At 45.4% G+C, this 20,159-nt stretch overlaps 1 protein-coding gene across 3 annotated transcripts in view; it reads right to left on the bottom strand.

Annotated features, from left to right (window-relative positions):
- Positions 1-9,890: 9,890 nt before the first annotated feature.
- LOC123356896 (bcl-2-modifying factor-like) overlaps positions 9,891-20,159 on the bottom strand; it is an 84,456-nt gene continuing 74,187 nt past the window's right edge. For 2 of the 3 annotated variants that reach the window (XM_045000152.1, XM_045000154.1), the window contains 2 exons: positions 10,514-10,628; positions 9,891-9,993 (listed from right to left, as the gene is read on the bottom strand). Coding sequence is in view for 1 of the 3 variants with exons in the window: in XM_045000154.1 (XP_044856089.1) it covers positions 10,619-10,628 (10 nt within the window). In the remaining 2 variants the exon portion in view is untranslated. Of the gene's footprint in view, positions 9,994-10,513; positions 10,629-14,351; positions 14,460-20,159 lie in introns of all 3 variants that reach the window. The other variant, XM_045000150.1, reaches the window with a different exon arrangement.

Here is a 20,159-nt window from a genome sequence, read left to right as displayed (position 1 = left end):
TAAGGATCATCCACCATCACTGATTATCATCGTAAAATCCAGGATCTAGCTGAAGTCATCCTAAGGCATCAACTGAAACACCATCCTTGTGAGCACTACAGCCAGGCTTGCCAGCCTTTTGAGTGTGCCTACTGAAATAAACTCAACCGCCACCACATCATGACATTTATGGCATGATGTTGCAATGTCCCATGTTGTTACTTTAGTGTAACATCATGATAACGCATCCACATATTATGTTGCAGCAACGCATCATCATCTTGTGTTGCAATGTTGCTGCTGTAACTGTGCCAATACTCAAAGAAAGGCCACAAATATTCACTGTTTGTAAAAGAATTCACTCCTTTTACTCCTTCTGTGTTTGCTTCTCACTAATATTCTAGCAAACAAGCTTATTGGCAAAGATGATTGCAGAAACAGCAAATTTAGGGGAATTCAGGCAAATATTTGAGGAAAATCAATTTAAAATTATTTTTCTGCAAACATTCACACTGGAAAGCTGATTCTGAGTTACATTCATCTAGCCATACCATGTAATCTATGTGACCAGTCACACACATTTAATTTTAGGCACTTATTATGACTAATGAATAAACTAGAGAAAATCATTATGTGCTCATAGATGATTTTCCAAGAGAAAAAATGTGAAATTCTTCTGATAAAGTATCCATTAGGAATTATTCTCCTAACTCTAGTTCCCATATATTTTGGGGATCAAAAGTGATTTTGTGATCTGCAAATCTCTCTCAAGCTCTGTGTGTAAGACATAGGATCATCTTATTAAAACTGGAGTCATCCTGAAAAATCTGGGACAGGTGATAATCACAACTTCAGCACATAAAGTGCTAACCTAACAGTAGTGGGAGTCAGATGGCTAAAACCCTGCATGCTACTTTGACATTTTAGGGCATATAAGTGTGTAAATTCATCAGCTTGGTGTCAATGAGAATCAGGCCCTGGATCTTCTTTCTGCCTTTTGTCACTTAGAACAGATTCTCAGGGCTAGATGAATGTAGATTTTGTATTTGATTGGACAATAGCCTCCCACATTTTCATGCTCCGAGTATGTATTAGAGACAGCAATAGATAAGTTCATCTGTGCTAGAGATCACTCTGTTCCTGTTACCAGGAAATAGTTAATATTCTTCCCCGCTACGGCCCACATGCACCTGCAGGTCTGTGGTGTGTGGTTTCTTCTCACAGCTGCATCTGTGACTCTGCAGCCTACATGGAGGTTATAAAGTGTAAATGGAGAGTTTGTGAGATTATCCTTCAGTGGTAATGCAGCCTCAAGGGCTAGTACAGAGGCAGTGAAACCATTATCTTAGTAGAGAAGCAATTTCTGTGTGGTGAGCAGTTTCAACGAAGCACAATTCTCAGCTGTTGTATTTCCCACTTATACAGTATCTTCCATCTGAAGATCTCAAACCACTTTATATACATCAGTTAATGCATCTTTACAACACCCATTTGAAGTAGATATTTGTTATTATCATCCTGATTGTCCAGATGAAGAAAATGAGATAGAGGTTAAATAAGTTGCTTGCGGTCACAGACAGCAAGTCTGTGACAGAGCAAGATATGGAATTCAGATCTTCTGATTCCCAGTCCTGTGCTTTAGCCACTTAATCATCCTTCTGCTCCCATAGTTAGTTATCTAATAGCCTTAAGCAAGGAAAGAATTGTTAATCCCAATAGCTAAAACCCATAGTTAACTACATCAGCTAGCTCACAGCAGCCAGTGGATTACTGGGGTCAGTAGTTATAAGGGAGAGTTATCTGCTAGCCCTGGGCAGAGGGAATAGTAATTAGGATAATCTGTTATAAACTACACTCACATGTTCTGAATAAAATGACAGCAAAAGGGCTTGATTCTTTCCTGCATCTGAGTTCTACTTGGTGCAGGAGTGGTGGAATGTAAGTGTTGAGCTCATCAGGAAGCTGGTTATAATGACCTGTTTTGTGGGCTAATCTACTTTGGCCCTAGCTCTGGCATGAGTTAAAGTAATTGCTAGGTGGCTCTAGCTTATGCCAGCTGTAGGATTCTGTTAGAGACTATGCCCCAACTAAAGATCAGCACTTGAGGAAAAGTCCCCCTGCAATTCTTTACTTGCTTTCTCGTTCCCTATGCCATGGCTGGGTGGGGACAATTGGCATGTGAGCCAGATGCACTGGCTTTATGCCAGCTGAGAATGCCCTGCTATTAGGGGAATTTTTAGCCAAAGGCACCAGGCCTCTATTCTTAGTAAAAATGTCCTGGTATCTTTAAGGCTACACCTTCTAAACAGAGCGAGGAGGCTTTCATGCAGAAAATAAGAGCACATGTGCATCCAAATATGGCATGACTGCATGCACAAGTCAGGCAAATGCAGACAAATGGAATTACCATACACAATTCCTGCTCCACTTTTGAAGATGGAGTTTTACTTAATGTCCGTGCAATGAAGACAGCATCTCATTTTCAAGCAAAATGAACTCATGTTATATGAGGCTATGTAACTGGAAGAAGAGGCTGTCATTCTGTTTTCTGTGTGTTGCACCTTTAAGGGAAAATCTTCTCTGCACTGCCTGCACTGTTGTTTTTTTTTTGTTTTGGTTTTTTTGCACTTCTGGTCCAAAATACAAGTGTTACAGAGCGAGCCTCTGTTTTCTTACTCTCTCTCTCAGGGAGACTTTATATTTGTGCTTTCTTGTTCTTTGCTTTTCTTAATCTGAAATAAAAGTTGCCTGGACTGTTTTATGAATGGGAAAACATATCAGTCCCCATTTCTGACCACACCACCTGGTTCTTGGAAGGCTGAGGGTTTGAATTAACATTCCTAGGATGATCATGATGATGATTATTAATTAATTGAATTACCAAACTACCTAGAAGCCCTAGTCATGATCCAGAGGGCTGTACACACAGAACAAAAAGATGGTCCCAGCCCCAAGGAGCTTACAGTCTAACTTGTGGTTTATGGATTTTAAGGGTCTGATTCTCCTTTTAGTTATATTAGTGTAACTTAGTTGGAGATACTCCTGATTTGTGCTTATGTAAATGAGAGGAGAATCAGGCTCTATGTGTTTCAAAGCTGGTGCTATGCCACTAAGCCATCTGCCTCTGGCCACACAGGGGAGTAATGCCAAATTAGGCAATAAAAGACATTGCTTACTTTGTACAACCTTTTATTTTCCTCCTTAAATTATTTTTAGTTAAACAACTCTCTGCCAAGGAGCTCTGTCTATGTACAGAACTGCTCTGGTCACCACCACTGTTACTAGGGACTTGAGCTTTATGGCCCTCATAACACTGAAGGGCGAAGGTCAAGCTGTGGAGCCATTGTGCCAGCCCCACATTTCTTTTTAAACACATGTGAGAGACAAAGCTCCCCTGAGACCCCTATGGAAAACTGCCTTAGGGGGAGATGGGACAGAGAGCAAGAGAGCACTGGCCTGACAGATAAAAACTACATCAAAAGAAGCAGGGAGCAGCTGTCCATCTGGAGAGGGGGGGTTCTTCTCTTTTCTTTTAACAGAGAGAGAGACTGTCTCAGAGAATAGTCTTAAAGTATTTTGCATGCAAAGAAAAAAAGGGGGAAAAACAACCCATAAGGAGGAGGGTAGAAAAGCCCCCACACCAAACAGAAGGAGGTGCTGCTTGCCTGGAATCCCAGGTTGAATCACTTAAATCACTTTTAGTGCCTCCAGTGCAAGTTACTGCCTCTGTTTATAGAGTTCCAGCTAGACGCCCAAAGTGAATACACTTCCCAAATCAACATCTGAACTCAGGTCTGAATCAAAACTAATATAAACTTCAAAACTCCTTCATTCTGACAAAGCTTTTGTTTTGTGGATGGGTCTATTTTAATCCTGTATCTCCATAAGGAAGAAACATATCCTGATCCACAGACAGCTCACTGTATTTGCTGTAGTGTAGACAATTTCATTACACAAAATCTCCAGTGCACATAATAGCTAATAATAACCTCGGTACATACTGATAACTGTTGATTATTAAAACAGTACAAAGTTACTCTACTGTTCTAACAGTAACACATTCCATGTACTTATTTTATTCATGTATTTAGCTTTAGATACACAAAAAGCCCCAGTTCCCAGCCTTAGGTGCTTTAACAGTTGCTACAACACACACACACACACACAAACAAAAACCACAGCCAACCCTTAGCCCAAACAAATCCAGCAGCAAATCCCAGCCCACACAATAAAGCAACCAGCTGACAAGAATATCTCCCTCTCCAGCCCTTGCCAGAGACCCCTCTCCCCCACTTCTGCTTGCATCTCAGAGCACTTAAAAGGACACCAAGAAGTTTAGGTCTTAAATGTAGGTTGAAAGTGTCCCTTTAAAGCTATATAATGACACAGATGTATAAACTGAGAAAGTTCATTTGCTCTTTTGTTCAGTTTTTTTCCCACACCTCAACTCATACCTCAAGGTTTTAAATTGTTTGAATATCTGAGAGCAGCCTAACCTGTAAAATTTGGATCCAGGTTTCAATGCCCTCCCTCCCCCCAATCTGATGGTGTTTTGATCTGGGGCTTAGGTTTGGTCTGTAATAGCTATCCCAATATGGTAGCATTTGAGCACCTCACAATCTTTAATGTATTCATCTTGCCAACACCCTTATAAGGTTGGGAAATACTATTATCTCCACTTCACAGATGGGGAGCTAAGGCTCTGATCCTCAAAAGTATTTAGGCTCCTAACTTCTACTGATTTCCATCAAAATGAGAAACACCCTAAGTCCAAAGTCACTCAGGAAGTCCATAGCCGAGCTGTGAATTTAACCTGTGTTTCACAAGTCCTAGTCCAGTACCTAAACACTGAATCAGCTTTCCTCTCAGGAAGCAGAGACTGGATCCAAATATGAAATGCATCTCCGGGTCTACAGCAGGGGTAGGCAACCTATGGCACATGTGCCAAAGGCATCACACGAGCTGATTTTCAATGGCACTCACACTGCCCGGGTCCTGGCCACCAGTCCAGGAGGCTCTGCATTTTAATTTAATTTTAAATGAAGCTTCTTAAACATTTTAAAAACCTTATTTACTTTACACACAACAATAGTTTAGTTATATATTATAGACATAGAAAGAGACCTTCTAAAAACGTTAAAATGTATTACTGGCACGTGAAACCTTAAATTAAAGTGAATAAATGAAGACTTGGCACACCACTTCTGAAAGGTTGCTGACCCCTGGTCTAGAGGCAGATTCCAATCTCCTCCAAGTTCTGTGGTTTGGTTTGGGCCCATCTTCATTAAAGATGGTATTTACATAACAGACTGTAATGGCTGGATGAGGAAAGTAATAATCTTTAAAAACATGCATCGGGACATAACTTGAGGTGTTAGAACAGAGTTCCCCTCCCAAATAATACAGACGTGCATGACTGGCTGAATACATTGTGGGATTTTTCTCCTTCTTTGTAGCACCTGGTTAAGTCTTTACAGGAGGCAAGACACCAGACTAACTGGCAGGGCCGCCCAGAGGATTCCGGGGGCCCGGGGTCTTCGGCAGCGGGGGGCCCTTCCGTTCCGGGACCTGCCGCCGAAGTGCCCCGAAGACCCGCGGCGGGGCCCCCCTGCTGCCAAATTACCGCCAAAGCTGGACCCGCCGCCGAAGTGCAGCCCGGTCTTCGGCGGTAATTCGGCGGAGGGGGGCCCCCGCCACGGGTCTTCGGGGCACTTCGGCGGCGGGTCCCAGAACGGAAGGGCCCCCCGCCGCCGAATTACCGCCGAAGACCGAGCTGAACTTCGGCGTCGGGTCCCGCTCCGTCTTCGGCGGTAATTCGCCAGCGGGGGGTCCAGACCCCCTGTAGCGGAAGGACCCCCCGCCGGCGAAGACCGGGAGCAGAAGAAGCTCCTGCGCCCGGCCCCGCAAGAGTTTTCCGGGCCCCCCAGAGCGAGTGAGGGACCCCGCTCCAGGGGCCCCGAAAAACTCTGGTGGGGGCCCCTGTGGGGCTCGGGGCCTGGGGCAAATTGCCCCTCTTGCCCCCCCCTCTGGGCGGCCCTGCTAACTGGACCAATGATCTGTTCAGGTACGGTAAGGCCTATGGTATGTTACTTCATACATATGGTTTTAAATGATTCCTTCTGTAGAAACTTCAGTGAATCCTGCAGGTTGATGGAGAGTATGACCATGTTCATGATCCAGTCTGTGATGCTCACCAGCCCAAAGTGTCTTTCCATTTTTGTCACACACTGTTGTGTGCCATGGTGCCATCCCACATCTATCCACAAATCATTATGATTCAGGCTATCTGGCATCCAAAGAATAACTGGGACATGGTGCACCTGTGTGTGTGATATTGCATGTAATACTTCAAGCCTCACAAGCTTGGGTAAAGAGTCGTATGTATCTTTGGAAATGTCAGGAGATGTTGCCATTCTGGGTTTCATGTACTGCCGCCTTAAATTGAGAGGCATTTCTCTGCCTGCTACAGGGATATCTGAAAGGCAACTGCCATTTTGTGTTGCTGCAGCAAGCTTGAGTCTGACTTGCACCCTCCTGAGCAGCGCAGGCTGAGGGCACAACATCTGCACCCTCCAATTCTAGGCCTGCCTGGCTCCCACATAAGCTAGACCAGCCTCAGGGGCTACACTAGCTTATGCAGTCCCTCATACCCACATATGGGACACCCTGGTTCAGAATACCCAAAAGACAGAGCATTATCCATATCCCCATCAGCCTCAGGATTGCCCTTGATACTCCCCTGCACCAAGTACTGCAACCAGGGGCGGCTCTAGGAATTGCGCCGCCCCAAGCAGGGCGGCGCGCCGCGGGGGGCGCTCTGGTGGTCGCCGGTCCCGCGGCTCCGGTGGACCTCCCGCAGGCATACCTGCAGGTGGTCCACCAGAGCCGCCTGCCGCCCTCCCACGGCACGCCGCCCCAAGCGTGCGCTTGGCGCGCTGGGGTCTGGAGCCAGCCCTGACTGCAACAGGATCTCTTATTCTGTCCCGATGCTGTTCAGAGATATTCCTGGCTGGGCAGGGGGAGGAGCAGCCACCTGTGTTCTGGATAAGAATATTACAGGTGAAATCACTGTGATCTCGCAATATCTCTCTCTCATCCTCCTCCATGGAGGCCTTATATTTGTTCTTTCTTTGTTTGAGTTCCTTAATCAGAAATAAGTCACCTAGACTGAGATATACATATTTTTCCCTCCTTGTGTGTGAGGGAAAAAACAAGAAAAAATGACAAAAGATTCAGCTCAGAATCTGTGATATGTCACCATCCATATCAGGTTGCAGTCTGGCACTTGTAAAATTCACATCAACCCCACAGGCATATTTCCTTAATTTCAAGGATCTGATGGTAAGGAAAAAGTTTATCTGTAGTGCTCTGATTTACATGGCAGTTTTAAGCACCAAAAAATCAAACTACCACTTGGGACCCCATACCCTTGTGCTGTCTTGGCAATTCACAAGCCTGCCTAATCTCCCCTTCTAGATGTGGGGCCAGAGTGGGAAGAAGCCCATAGCCCAATCCTTCCGAGTAGCTCAGGATTCCATTTTTCCTTGAAGCCCCACAAACTGTCAAAGTCAGTTCTGATGGCCTCAGTGAAAAGCAGAATGCTAGTTTTTCCCAACAATGTGCTAGCTGCCATGAGCTGTGCTCGATCTGTAGCACTAAGATGAAAAGTTTGTCACTGATGTGGTACGAAATGGTGTGGACAATTCATAGTGTCTCTCTCTTTCTCTTGTAACAGATCAGACTAAAACCAGTACTTCAGTGATCCCTTTGTCTCCCAGGCTGTGTCTATATTAAGGTTTGGGGTTGTTTTTGTTTTTTTACATTTCTCTCTACTGCTGTCATTGGTTCTGCTCCATTGGTGGTAGCAATGGTAGGAGCATGAGTGTAGGCCATGAGTCTAATTCTCAGCTTACACTAGTAAATATGGAGTGACTCTGTTGACTAGAGATTTACTCCAACGTATTTGAGATCAGAATCTAGCCTTTGTTTGGAATCCATTTGGACCTTTGGCTAAAATCAAGTATGTATAATCTTGTTTAATCTTGTGTATACCTGTTTAAAAGCCTGTGTAATGTTGCAACAGTTGCAATCCATGGGTTGCCCTGATTAAGTAGACCTAAGGCAAAATGTGTGGGGCCAGAGAGAGGTGTTCCTAATGGCCGTGCATAAATTCTGGCATTTGCTTCTGCTGGAGATCCATAGGAGCTCTTAGCGTGGCATACTTCTTGGGTTATTTAAAAAAAAAATCCCTATAAAAACCCTACAGATTTGGAGGACAAACCTGAAGACTTGATTAGGGAAGTTCCCAGACCAGCTTCCACAGATTCTAAAGAAAAGACCCATAGGAATTTCACAGACTGGGGAGAAACTGAAGATTTTAAAAAAATCTCCATGAGGTTTCCTTTCTCCCCGCTCACCAGCACTTATTGTGCTTTTCAGGACTAGAAAATCCTCAGGCCAGAATCCTCAGCACATACCTACACAGGGAAAGCTCATGAGAGGAGCGACAGTGTTAACTCAACACCCTCATCAGATAGTATAAAACCTTCTGCAAAAGCCTTTAGAAGCTATATATACTTTATATATTTTACTGCTGCCTGTAATGAAAGGGTTACAGTCTCATAGAATGTAAAAGTCCGGGCTGACTTGGCTGGAACAGACATTAACTTCCACAGTAAATCTGGCAGGAGCTGGTAATTACAGAAAAAGCAGCCAGGGGTCATGGCCAGCCAAGGCTCTGGGGTAACAGAGCAGAAAATCAAAACAGAGGGGGAGGGGAAATCATGTTCATCATAGTCTTAGGGCTGAGGTCGGTCTCCTCCAAACTGTCAGGAGCCTGTTGTCGATTGTTATGTTTAAAAGGAGCCCCTGGAAGATGAGGTAATAATAATGTTAAACATTAACTGTGTTAGTGCTCCCACTGCACCGTAAATTCACCTCCACCCCAGCACAGTTGGGAATGGCAGAGCACTTTGTAGAGACAGTCAGAAAGTGCAGTTTTCTAATTGTGCTTTTAGATTTGTCCCTTTTCCCACTGAATTGTGGCACTAACTCTGGACTTAAAGGCTCCTGCTTCTTTGATTGTTTACTCCCACTTCAGAGCCCTGGTTCAGCTCAAAGGTCACTGTCCATATGCACGCAATCCTCATCCCACCATTGGTTCAGCCTCAGCAATGGGGCTAATGTCTGTCTGCATACCTGCAGTGTTGTTTTCAAGGTGGTGGTGAGAGTGCTTTTCCACTCACTCACTAGTGGCAGGACAAAATCTCAAATGCAGAGTGGCAGAGAATGTGCTGACCTCCTCATGATAAAGCCTTGGAACTAGGGAGACTGACTATATGATGGCCTTGCAGTACAACTGCAGAGCCCATACTCCAGGGTCTGGCCTTACAACTGATCTAAAGTGAGGTCTGTCATATGGCTATGTCTCTGAAATGCAAATACTACCCTGTCTCATCCAGGAAGATGGTGTGGATAGGGGCATGGCAGTGTGGGGAAGAGGTGTAAAATGCAGATCTGTTTACAAACTGTAAAATTCACCTTCCATTGAGTAAATCAGAGGCTTTTCAGCATCCCTGTGGGCTTCTCTCACACACAAGCAGACTCTCATGCTATGCTGTTCCTTTCCCCCCCAATTTAAATGCCTCATGTCTCAACATAAAAAAACAGGAGTACTTGTGGCACCTTAAAGACTATCAAATTTATTGTAGCATGAGCTTTCGTGAGCTAAAGCTCACTTCTTCGGATGCATAGAATGGAACACACAGACAGGAGATATTTATACATACAGAGAACTCCTGTGTTTTTTTTTTGCGGATACAGACTAACACGGCTGCCACTCTGAAACATGTCTCAACATAGTTACTCTTGTTAAACACATGATGTATCATCACAAGAACAATATGAGACAGGTAGGCTGGAAAGTTGGGTTCTACGCCTGGCTGCGTCAGTGACTTGCAGCATGTCCTTGGGCAAGTCACTCACTGTAACCTCTCGCTGTCTCATCTTCCCCATCTGTAAAATGGGGATAAAAAACCCTACTTTAGAGATGTGCTGAGCCTTAATTAATTCATGTTTATAAATAACTTTTATTAGGAACTTTAAGATGCTTCCAAGACAAGGCCAACAGAAATGTAAAATATTATTATTGATAGTAACAATTAATGAAGTTTAATACACTTTCAGGTGCATCTGAAGTTATACTATCCTCTTGAAAAAGTCGTCACAACTCATAATTCTACATGCCTTATACACAGTCTGCTCACTTGTTTTGCAACTGTGTTCTGCTTCAAGGAACAAGCCTCATCACTATCTCCTCTAGGCTAGAGACAAGAACAAGAGCCCCTTTAACTTCAAACCGGAGTCCCATCTAAGGCTGAGTGACCATGGATAAAGCTGGAAAAAGTGGTTTGTTTACTCATTACACTGTAATTAGCTGCGCGCATCTGTTTCTTTTAGTGTATTATATGTTGTCTAACGAAGCGGAGATACACTAAGATAGAAACTTATTAAAAACTCAGGGCTATGAACTTACTCAGAGAAAAGGGCATTGCAGCAGCAGCAGAAGGTCCAAGCGCCAGCTGAAGGTCAGGAGCAGCACTTCTGTCTGTGGTTTCCAGGCCGTCTGACACTTGCTGACTCAATTTATTCTGTAAGAAATGTTGGTTTTACAGTAAAATGTCACACACCTAAAATTTCCATTGACATAATATCTGAAATTGCCCTTTTGAAGATGGCTACAGCACTTCTGCTAAAGGTAATTGGGCCTGTTCTGTGTTATCTGAGCCTCATGCCAATTTAGAACTGAAAGTTTGTATTCGTTTTTCATGTTCCACTTTCATTAAGATGAGAACATTTTTGGGAGGTTATGTGGACTAGAGTCCAATGAAATGCTTCCACATCGTCCTCAGTTATCTCTGTTCAGTTACTAGTAGATCTGAAGCATCGGTGGCAAACCATGAAACAAAGGGCCAAGGTCAGAGGTGATGTGTGAGGTGAAATAACTTGCACATCATTAAGGGGGCGTAAGGGAGCTTAACTTGGTAGAAAGTGTAACAAAATATAAGTTAAATCCTATCCTCCTGCATGTTGCTTTTCCTGATGCACCTCTGTCTTTCAGTCCATCAGCATGTAGAAAATGTAGATTTATGCAAGTGGCGGATTGGTCCCACTGTTGTGGAGAACTTTCCTGGCTTATACACTACCTTGGTGGAATTGGCTAGCGAAAGGATCGGAGTCTTCACTCCAACCAGGGGCGGCTCTAGGAATTCCGCCGCCCCAAGAAGGGCGGCGCGCCGCGGGGCGCACTCTGGCTGTCGCCGGTCCCGCGGCTCCGGGGGACCTCTTGCAGACGTGCCTGCGGAGGGTCCGGTCATCTGGCGGCTCCGGTGGACCTGCCGCAGGCATTTCTGCGGGAGGTCCACCGGAGCCGCCTGCCGCCCTCCCGGCAAAATGCCGCCCCAAGCGCGCGCTTGGCACGCTGGGGTCTGGAGCCGGCCCTGACTCCAACTCCTTTACCTAGAGGCCTGCCTGACCTCAAGGACTCCCGTTTCACTCTCCTGGGTGGCAGAATCCTTGTAACCCTGACAAGGCTGGGCCCAGGATTCCTGGGAGGCTCAACCCTCAACCTTGTCGTGGTCACTTAGGTCAGGGTCTAGGCCAGGGGTCGGCAACCTCTGGCACGTGGCTCGCCAGGGTAAACAAACGGGCCGGGCCAGTTTGTTTATCTGCCATGTTGGCAGGTTCGGCAGACCGCAGCTCCCACTAGTCGCGGTTCGCCGTCCCAGGCCAATGGGGGTAGTGGGAAGCCACAACCAGCACATTCCTCAGCCCGCGGTGCTTCCCGCCGATGCGGCAGGTAAACAAACTAGCCCGGCCCTGGTGAGCCACATACCAGAGGTTGCCGACCCCTGGTCTAGGGTGTTCCCACTCCATAGTGCTCTCTCCCTGACCCACTGAGCATTACATATAGTTCAAGCAAATACACTTTATTAAACAGCAATCAATTTAAAAAAGAATGAAAAACTGGGAATGGTTAAAGGAAAACACATAACTCCACTCTGTGGCATCAGGACATCACAACCAGCATCTCTGGAATGTAAGGGAAGTTCACAGTCTGTTCCTCACACGTCCCAGGCCCTGGCTGTGCTGCAGGGATGCTGTGGGTTGGACATTTGCTCTGGCGGTGGCCACACGTTCTCAGGCTCTAGGTGGCAGGACCCTTCTTCCCAGTGTCAGGGCTCCCACTCCCCCTCTGGGATTACAATCCCCCTCCAAGTCTGGCCTGCAAGGCCTCTTGGCTACAGTGTCTCCCTGCACTGGGCCCACTGCCCAGGGTCCTCCCTCACTCTTCTCAACTGCTCACCGCACCCAGCCAGCCCCAGCTCCACTCTGCCTCAGCACTGCTGCTGCTCTGCCTCCAGCCCCCTGGGCTGCTCCTTCTGGTTCTGGTTGGCGCGTCTTTGCTCCCCAACTCAGCCCAGGCTCCTGCTTTCTCCTTAGCTCAGCCCCACTCTGGCCCAGGCAGCTCCAGACCACATGGAGGACAGGACCCCTTCCCTCCTGATTCCCTCATTAGCCTGCCCATCCTGTCAGGTGTGTTTGCTGACCTGGAGAGTTGGCCTCTCCTCATTGCCCCTGGGGACTGTCAGTCTCAGGGTCCTGGTCTCCCATCAACCCTTCCCCTTTCATTTGATACTGGGAGATGGCCAACCAAAAATCCCCAATAAGCTTTAGTAAGGGGTCAACCTTACATTTAGTTAGACTCCCTTTCTCCCACTTGTACCCACTTCATGACATGTAGTTTGCACCACCTTACACATCACCTTGGAATCTGGTTACATATATTCATTTTACTTACTTGGTTTGACAGAACGTTGAATGTGGTCAGAATGCCTAGCTGGCTGTAGTGACAGCCGGCGAGTGTTGGGATGAGACTCTAGTTCAGAAAGGCTGCCAGAGATCAAATTTAGGACAACGTGAAAATGAAAAACACAGGTGGCTCAGGTGATTGGTGATAGGAAATAGACCTTTTGCCCTAGATCACTCATTCTAATCTCACCAGGCTGGTAATGATCTAACTTACCGGTAATTATTATGTGATGGCTGTGATTTGGAATATGTGAAATGAGTCGATGGTCTAAATCCAGTTCCTTGTGGACAATAAATGAATTGCTTCTGAAAAGTAAGACTAACCCTAACCATCACCTCAAACTGAACCTTTTGTGAGGTTAAAAAATGATGATAAAGTTTTAGTTTTCATGTTCACTGCTGCCTCTGCACACCTGGTTTCTTGCTGGAAGCCAAAGTACCAAAATACAGTGAGAACGGCTGTTCTTCTCGTATTTCTGGCTGGATAAAAAAACCAGAAGTACTAGAAGTCTCAAGAGAGCCTTTTCTCATGAGATTTCCAGCCCAGTTTTGCAAACCAGGAGATTCAGACTGTCAGAATAAGCTTCAGATATGCTTTCAAACATTGCGGTGTTTAGCTGAATTGAACCTCTGACTTATTTGAGGTTCTTCCATCACTAGGGTGACAGGTCCCCTTGTCACACTACTACAGTTTGTCCCCTTATTTGTAGCCTCAATAAGGCCAAAAATTGAATGGACTTAGAGAGTCACTACTTTCTCACCACGAGAGGAGGTCACTCTGTAACAGGGTGCTGGCACATTGGTAGGGCTATGTGTGGGAAGCTTGCACTGCGGCCCAATATGGTTCTTGTTGTCTACCAAAGACCTCCATTCCAAAGACTGTTAAACAAGCAGAGTCTACAAGCCTTCAATTCACTGAGGGTCGAATTTACCCCTATGCAGAGGACCAAGGTCAATGCATCCCTTAAACCCTATTCAAAACGTAACACATAAAGACACAAGGAAAATAATAGTACAGGGATTTTACAGTGATGTGGGAATAATTTTTACTTTAACCCTAAATACCATTTTATTTAACCTCAATGTCATGATGCAGCATTTCTGACATAAATCATTTAGACTAACAAAAGTGAGAGATTATCGGCTTTGTGTGGGATGAAGGTAAATATGAATTTTGTAACATGGCACAGATGAGAGGTAAATTATGGTGAAGCAGGCATCTTGATCCCACCTTTAAGGAAAAGCCGAATCCTCCACAAAACCAAGGCTGACTCATTGCTTAATGAACTGAACATTGCTCACAAAAGCTTAGCTCTGAGTTCCTTTTTTATATACTGAATGTGAGTCTTCACGAAGAACCACAAAATTGCACTTTGCCTTAGAAACGCCTGCTGCATAGTAGTAATAAATCCCAAGGGTAACAAAAAGGTCCTAGAGGAATTGTTTATTTAACCTTCTTAACCTCCTCCCCCGCTCCCACCCTAGTACCTAAACCCACTCACTTGCTTATTAGGAATTATGAGGTAGGTTCCCAGGGTCACTGCTTTTACATTGTGGTTCCAAAGAAGTGTAGAAACTGTTCTGTTCTTTCCTTGTACTTGCTAGCACCGCTGACAATGAAAAAGGGAAAATATAGACATAGCTTATGTCTCAGTGGAGCCACAGCAAGTTACTGCTATGTTGCACTTATAAACCATTCACAGAGTCTTTCATCCAGTGATCTCAAAGCACTTTACAAAGCTGGGTAAGTGTTATTATCCACATTTTACAGCTGGGGAAGCGGGCCCAGAGGATAAGGTGCTGTCTAAAACTGGAGAAATTTTACAAAAATGGTGCAGCTGCTCCAGAGTTAGCAAGGTCAGGAGCCATAATGCAGATAGCTCTCCAGCTTCAGCACTGAAAACAGCTATTGGAGCCACAGACCTGTCTACATAGGAAGCTACAAACGTTGCTAATACCAGCTGCACCAACATGAGCAACAGTGGATTTTTTTGTAAAAATTCTCTAATGCAGAGAAGGCCTCAGCAACTCGCCCAAGATCACAGAACCAGTTAGTGTCAGGGTCAGGAATAGCTTTGCTCCCAGCATGATTAGGGATATGAGTAGACCATTGGGCTGGGAGGCTGGAATCATTTCCTGGGAAGTGAAACAGGGAGGCCAGTCTTAGAAGACCTCAGTGCTATTACTGCAGAGAAATATTCCAAGAGATTGCCCGGTACAACATAATCCAGATGCTAGAGTGAATTCAGTCTGAAACACCTCGATTCCTTTTGCCTCTGGAAACATGTTACAGCAGATCTACTCCAGCTACTAATGCAAGAAAACAGTGGTGCTAAATGGCCCAGGAAGCCTTTTCCATAGAAAAGCACCACTTTTTGTCACATTCCGTTATTTTTAAACCAGTCCTCTCTCCTATTTCGACTGTAAGCTCTTTGGGGCAAGGGCTGTCTTTTTTGTTGTTTGTACAGAGCCTAGCACAATGGGGTCCTGGTCCATGACTGGGGCTCCTAAGCACCATGGTAATACAAACAAATAATCATACATTGTCACCAAAACTATTATAGACCTAGGTTAGGACTGTGAAGATTTCTGTGTCTCATCTGTGAAGATTTCCACTAGTCATGTGACTAGACCTTTGGTAATTATTAGTGCAGAGCAGATGGGCTAAGTTTGAAATTGCACTTTACCTCTGTGTAGCCCTTTTTCTTACCCTTTGACCTATCACTTTGAATGCTGCTGACAAAGGTTTTCAACAGCCCACTTTGATTACAATATCTCAGGTACCTGCTTCAGTAAAAGTCAGTCAGCTTGACTCCCTCACCTTGAGCCTCCATGGGTCTGGTTGACAGTGTAGTCACTGATGTGTGAAAGCCAGTGTTCCCTTGCTCACCCATTTGCTCTCAACCCCCACACCCCATGGCCATTGAAATGTTGCTTTTGGCAGGACCTAGGAGGTAGGGGAGGGACAATTAGCATGAACACTCATTGTTTTCAGAATGTTTTTCTTAATGTCTCAGAAAAAAAGAAGGATCAGGTTGAAAGGTCATTTGACCTCTTTGTTTTCTTTGGAATGGGAGATTCCAAACCCTTCAGAAAGTGTTTTATTAGTTCTTCTGAATTTCATTTTCCACTTGGGTTTTCTCTCTAGGCATTGCTCTTTGAAGGCACCAGCAGGCAGTGCCCATGTTTATCAAACTGGGGGGTTATTTAAGGAGAAAAACAACATCTATTCCTTGGCTAACAGAAAGCAGTTCTTTTGCATTTAACTTTAAAAATAAGAGACAAAATTCCACTCCCTTAATTTCAAGGGATTGAATAGCTCAGGGGATTGATAAAGGGATATAGAGCTTTTTGCCATTGGGGGTCAATTTGTCTTCAACTAAGGTTGATATTAATCAAACGTTGTTTCATTCACTGCTGAGCAGATAGCAATTCAAAATAGGTTTGTGGCCTTAGTGAAGTTTGTAGTGGACAGAGGCTGGTATCACAAATTGGCACAAAGTTGCATTATTGATTGCAGTCTCAGCACACAAGCTACTGAATGAGTGGACCCTACCAAATTCACGGCAATGAAAAACGTGTCACGGACCGTGAAATCTGGTCTCCCCCCATGAAATCTGATCTTTTGTGTGCTTTTACCCTATATTATACAGATTTCACAGGGGAGACCAGCGTTTCACAAATTGGGGGGCCTGCCCCTAAAGGGACTTGTGGGGGGGTCACAAGTTTATTTTAGGGGGATCATGGTTTGCCCCCCTTACTTATGTGCAGAGCCATCCTGTCTATAGGACTGACCAGGGCAATTGCCCCGGGCCCTGTGCTTTGGGGGGCCCCGCGCTTCGGAACGTGGGAGTCCAGTGCGGCCTGAGAGGTTAGCGGGGGGCCTGGTGCCCAGGGCCGGCTCTAACTTTTTTGCCACCCCAAGCAAAAAAGAAGAGCGCTGCCCCGCTGAAACATCCCCCCGAGTGCCGCCCCACTGAAACATGCCCCCCGAGTTCTGTGCCACACCACCGAAACAAAAATAACAACAACAAAAAAGCCTCGAGCGCCGCCCCACCAAACCAAAAACAAAAAACAAAAAACCACAACCCAAGCACCCCCCGCCACCCCAAGATTGGCTGCCCCTTACAAGGTGCTGCCCCAAGCACGTGCTTGGTCGGCTGGTGCCTGGAGCTGGCCCTGCTGGTGCTGGCAGCAACAAGCGACCCAGACCCAGCCTGCCCTGCTCTGCTCCACTGGCTCCCGGTGTCGCTCAGGGGAGGTGGCAAAAGCCATAAAGAGGTGGGGTGGGGGCAGGGGCTTGGGGGAATGGGTGGAATTGGGACAGGGAGAGGCAGGGGGAGAATAGGTGGGGTGGGGCTTGGGGGAAGGGGTGGAGTGGGGGTGGGGCCTAGGCCAGAGCAGGGGAGGTTGTCCCGGGCCCCGTACCCCCTTAGGGATGGCCTTGCTTCTGTGCTGCCTTCAGAGCTGGGTGGATGGAGAGCAGTGGATGTTGGCCAGGTGCCCAGCTCTGAAGGCAGAGCCACCACCAGCAGCCGTGCAGAAGTAAGGGTAGCAGTACCGCACCCCCCCCACACACACACGCAATAACTTTGCGACCCCTCCCCCCAACTCCTTTCTGGGTCAGGACCCCTACAATTACAACACTATAAAATTTCAGATTTAAATAGCTGAAATCATGAAAACAATGATTTTTAAAATCCTATGACCGGGAAATTGACCAACATTGACCATGAATTTGCTAGGGTCCTGTGAAGCATGGTCATAATATGATCCTGGGTAGGCAAATGTGACCTAGTGCATACAGCAGTGGACTAGGAGTCAGGAGGACAGGGTTCAAGGCACTGTGCTGTGCTTCAGTTTCCCTATCTGTAAAATGGGGATAATGAAACATACATCCTTTGTGAAGCGCTTTGAGAACTACGGATGAAACGTGCTATATAACGGCTAGGTGGTATTATTACTTTGAGGTGGTCAGGTTTGGGATACTATTAAGTAGGTTGGTGTGGGGAAAGCTTGTGCTGCCACGTGCTATCCTGTACCTGTTATGCAGCTAAATAGAACACATCAGTTTTTAGTCCCCTCAGTTTAGCCCCTTCTAATGAGCACCATGTTCACCAGAGTAAAATGTAGCTTAAAAAAAAAATTACTTTCAGGGTTGTTTAGAGTGACCATCCCATGGCTTAAGTGAAGCTGAATTGCCATAAGAAAGTAGTGCTGCCTGCATCCAAGAAACAAATCTTAAAAGCTGCATCCCACTCTTTATCAGAACAAAGCATAAAGATGTACAGTAAAGGGAGGGGGGGGGGAGAAAAGGGAGCATGGAACAACTGGGGAGCAAGGAAAAAGGGAAGCGGGAATAGGGTAGCAATTGTGGGGTAGCAAAAAAGAAGAGAAGCAATTAGAGGACAGGAGGGAAGAGAAAAACAGATACCAGATATGAGAAGAAGTGTGGAGAACAGGAAAAGCATGTCAGATTGGGGACATGAGAGAGAAGGAGCAAAAAGTAGAAGAGAGTAGTGGTCTGATTAGATATGAGCCACACTTGTGATATTCAGCTCTGCAGTGCATATGGTTTAGATTAGAGCCAGGTCTAGCATTTGGATTTGATGACATCAAAATCTTGCAAACCCTTCTTTTGAGATTTCAACCCAAAATGTTGGCAATCTCATGAAGATCAGCTGTTCTTGTGAGATTTTCTCCATCTGGGGACACACCAGAAGCATATCAGAAAATAGGCCCCTCTGGTTTTGGATCTGACCTGGAACCAAACCCATCCAAATCTGGAATCAAAAGTGGTTTTGATGCAAGAATCCAAATATATACCCAACCAAAATGTGAATGGAAGAAGATGGATTTCAATTTCAGGATCTAGTTTGAGCCTCTCTCTAGTTATGGCCAAAATACTGAAGATCATTTTGGAGTATGGGATGGATGAAGAGAAGTTCTGGGCACCATTTGTGAGAATTGCTGATTAATTCTCCCTACAAATTGTCAAAAGAAGAGAAACGCTCCTTTAACATGTCTTCCTATTCCTATTTCCTCCAAACTGGTTCAAATGTCCTCCTAGGAGATGGGAAGAAAAGTAGGGAATACTGCTGCATCAACCAGGTATTTCTGTTTTTTGTGCCCTTAGGTTTATTCTTTTCCCAACTGAACTGGCACATACATCTGTGCTTAGAAGCTCCTTCTGCTTGGGATCTGCAGTCCACTAACTGCCCTCCCCTACGTACACACAAAACCATTATTTCTCTAAGTCCTGGCACAGAGGTGGCTGCACACAAAGTCCCCTCATCAGAAGTTGCCCAATCACATTTGCGCTGTGATTTCATGAAGAAGCAGGACTCAGTCCCGTACTTTCTCCCTACATTTTCCAGTGTGTGAAATGTAACATTAATAAAATAACAATAATACCTAGCTCTTACATCAAACTTTTCATTTTTAGATCTCAAAGTGCTTTACAGAAGAGGTCATTATCATTGTCCTTACTCAGATGTGTAAAAGTATTGATTCAGTGGAAGATATATTTGGTGTTGGTAAAATGTTTATAACTTATTGCAAAGACCTCAGCAACAAACACAGTTTTCTTTGTCAGGGAGGGAGGGCCAATCTGCTCTCCATATTTACAAGTTACCACTCCCTTCCTAAAAGCTGTGCCTTGGGATGATCTTCCTCCAGCTGTGAGGGCCAGGGATTCTCCTCAAGAGATTGTCTGACAGCACCACTCCTAGATGAGTAAGTGAGGATCACTGCAGACTCATATAAGGTGCTTCCTCCCCCAAAGGTTGATCCGAATGCCTCTGTAGTGCTCCAAGTCCTGTCAGCCCCAGGAAGCAAGAGGCAAGCCTGGATGAAGCTTTTCTTTACAAAAAAAAAAAAAAGGAGTCTTGCCACCTCTTTTCCCCACTAAGACATAGTTTTAGTGTTCATGGAGACAGCCATCCATTTTGCAATATGGCAGAGCCCTGTATTAAAGGGCATCAGATACCTTTGGATAAATGGGATCCCATGTCGAATGGCAGGGAGAAAATGGATGCTTTACATTTATGTCAGGGGATGCCATAATGCTTTGTTTAAGCAGTAGAGTTGGTACTTTATGGGTTTGGCATGACAGATCCAGTTCTACAAAGAAAAATCCACTGAGAATTATAGCTTGAATCGGTGTGAGTTTTGGAGGTAGGCAGTATATGTGAATATGAGCCACAAAAACAAAATTTTGACCCTCTTTTCAAGCAGGGTGACCAACGCCCTGGCAGCTCTGTAAAGCATTGACTCTGTTACCTAATCTCCAGCTGTGGGCCCTGCTTCGT

Source organism: Mauremys mutica, unplaced genomic scaffold (assembly GCF_020497125.1).
Source record: "Mauremys mutica isolate MM-2020 ecotype Southern unplaced genomic scaffold, ASM2049712v1 000009F_np12_subseq_1:161612_obj, whole genome shotgun sequence".
Lineage (NCBI taxonomy): Eukaryota > Metazoa > Chordata > Testudines > Geoemydidae > Mauremys > Mauremys mutica.
This window is presented reverse-complemented; position numbering and strand designations above follow the sequence as displayed.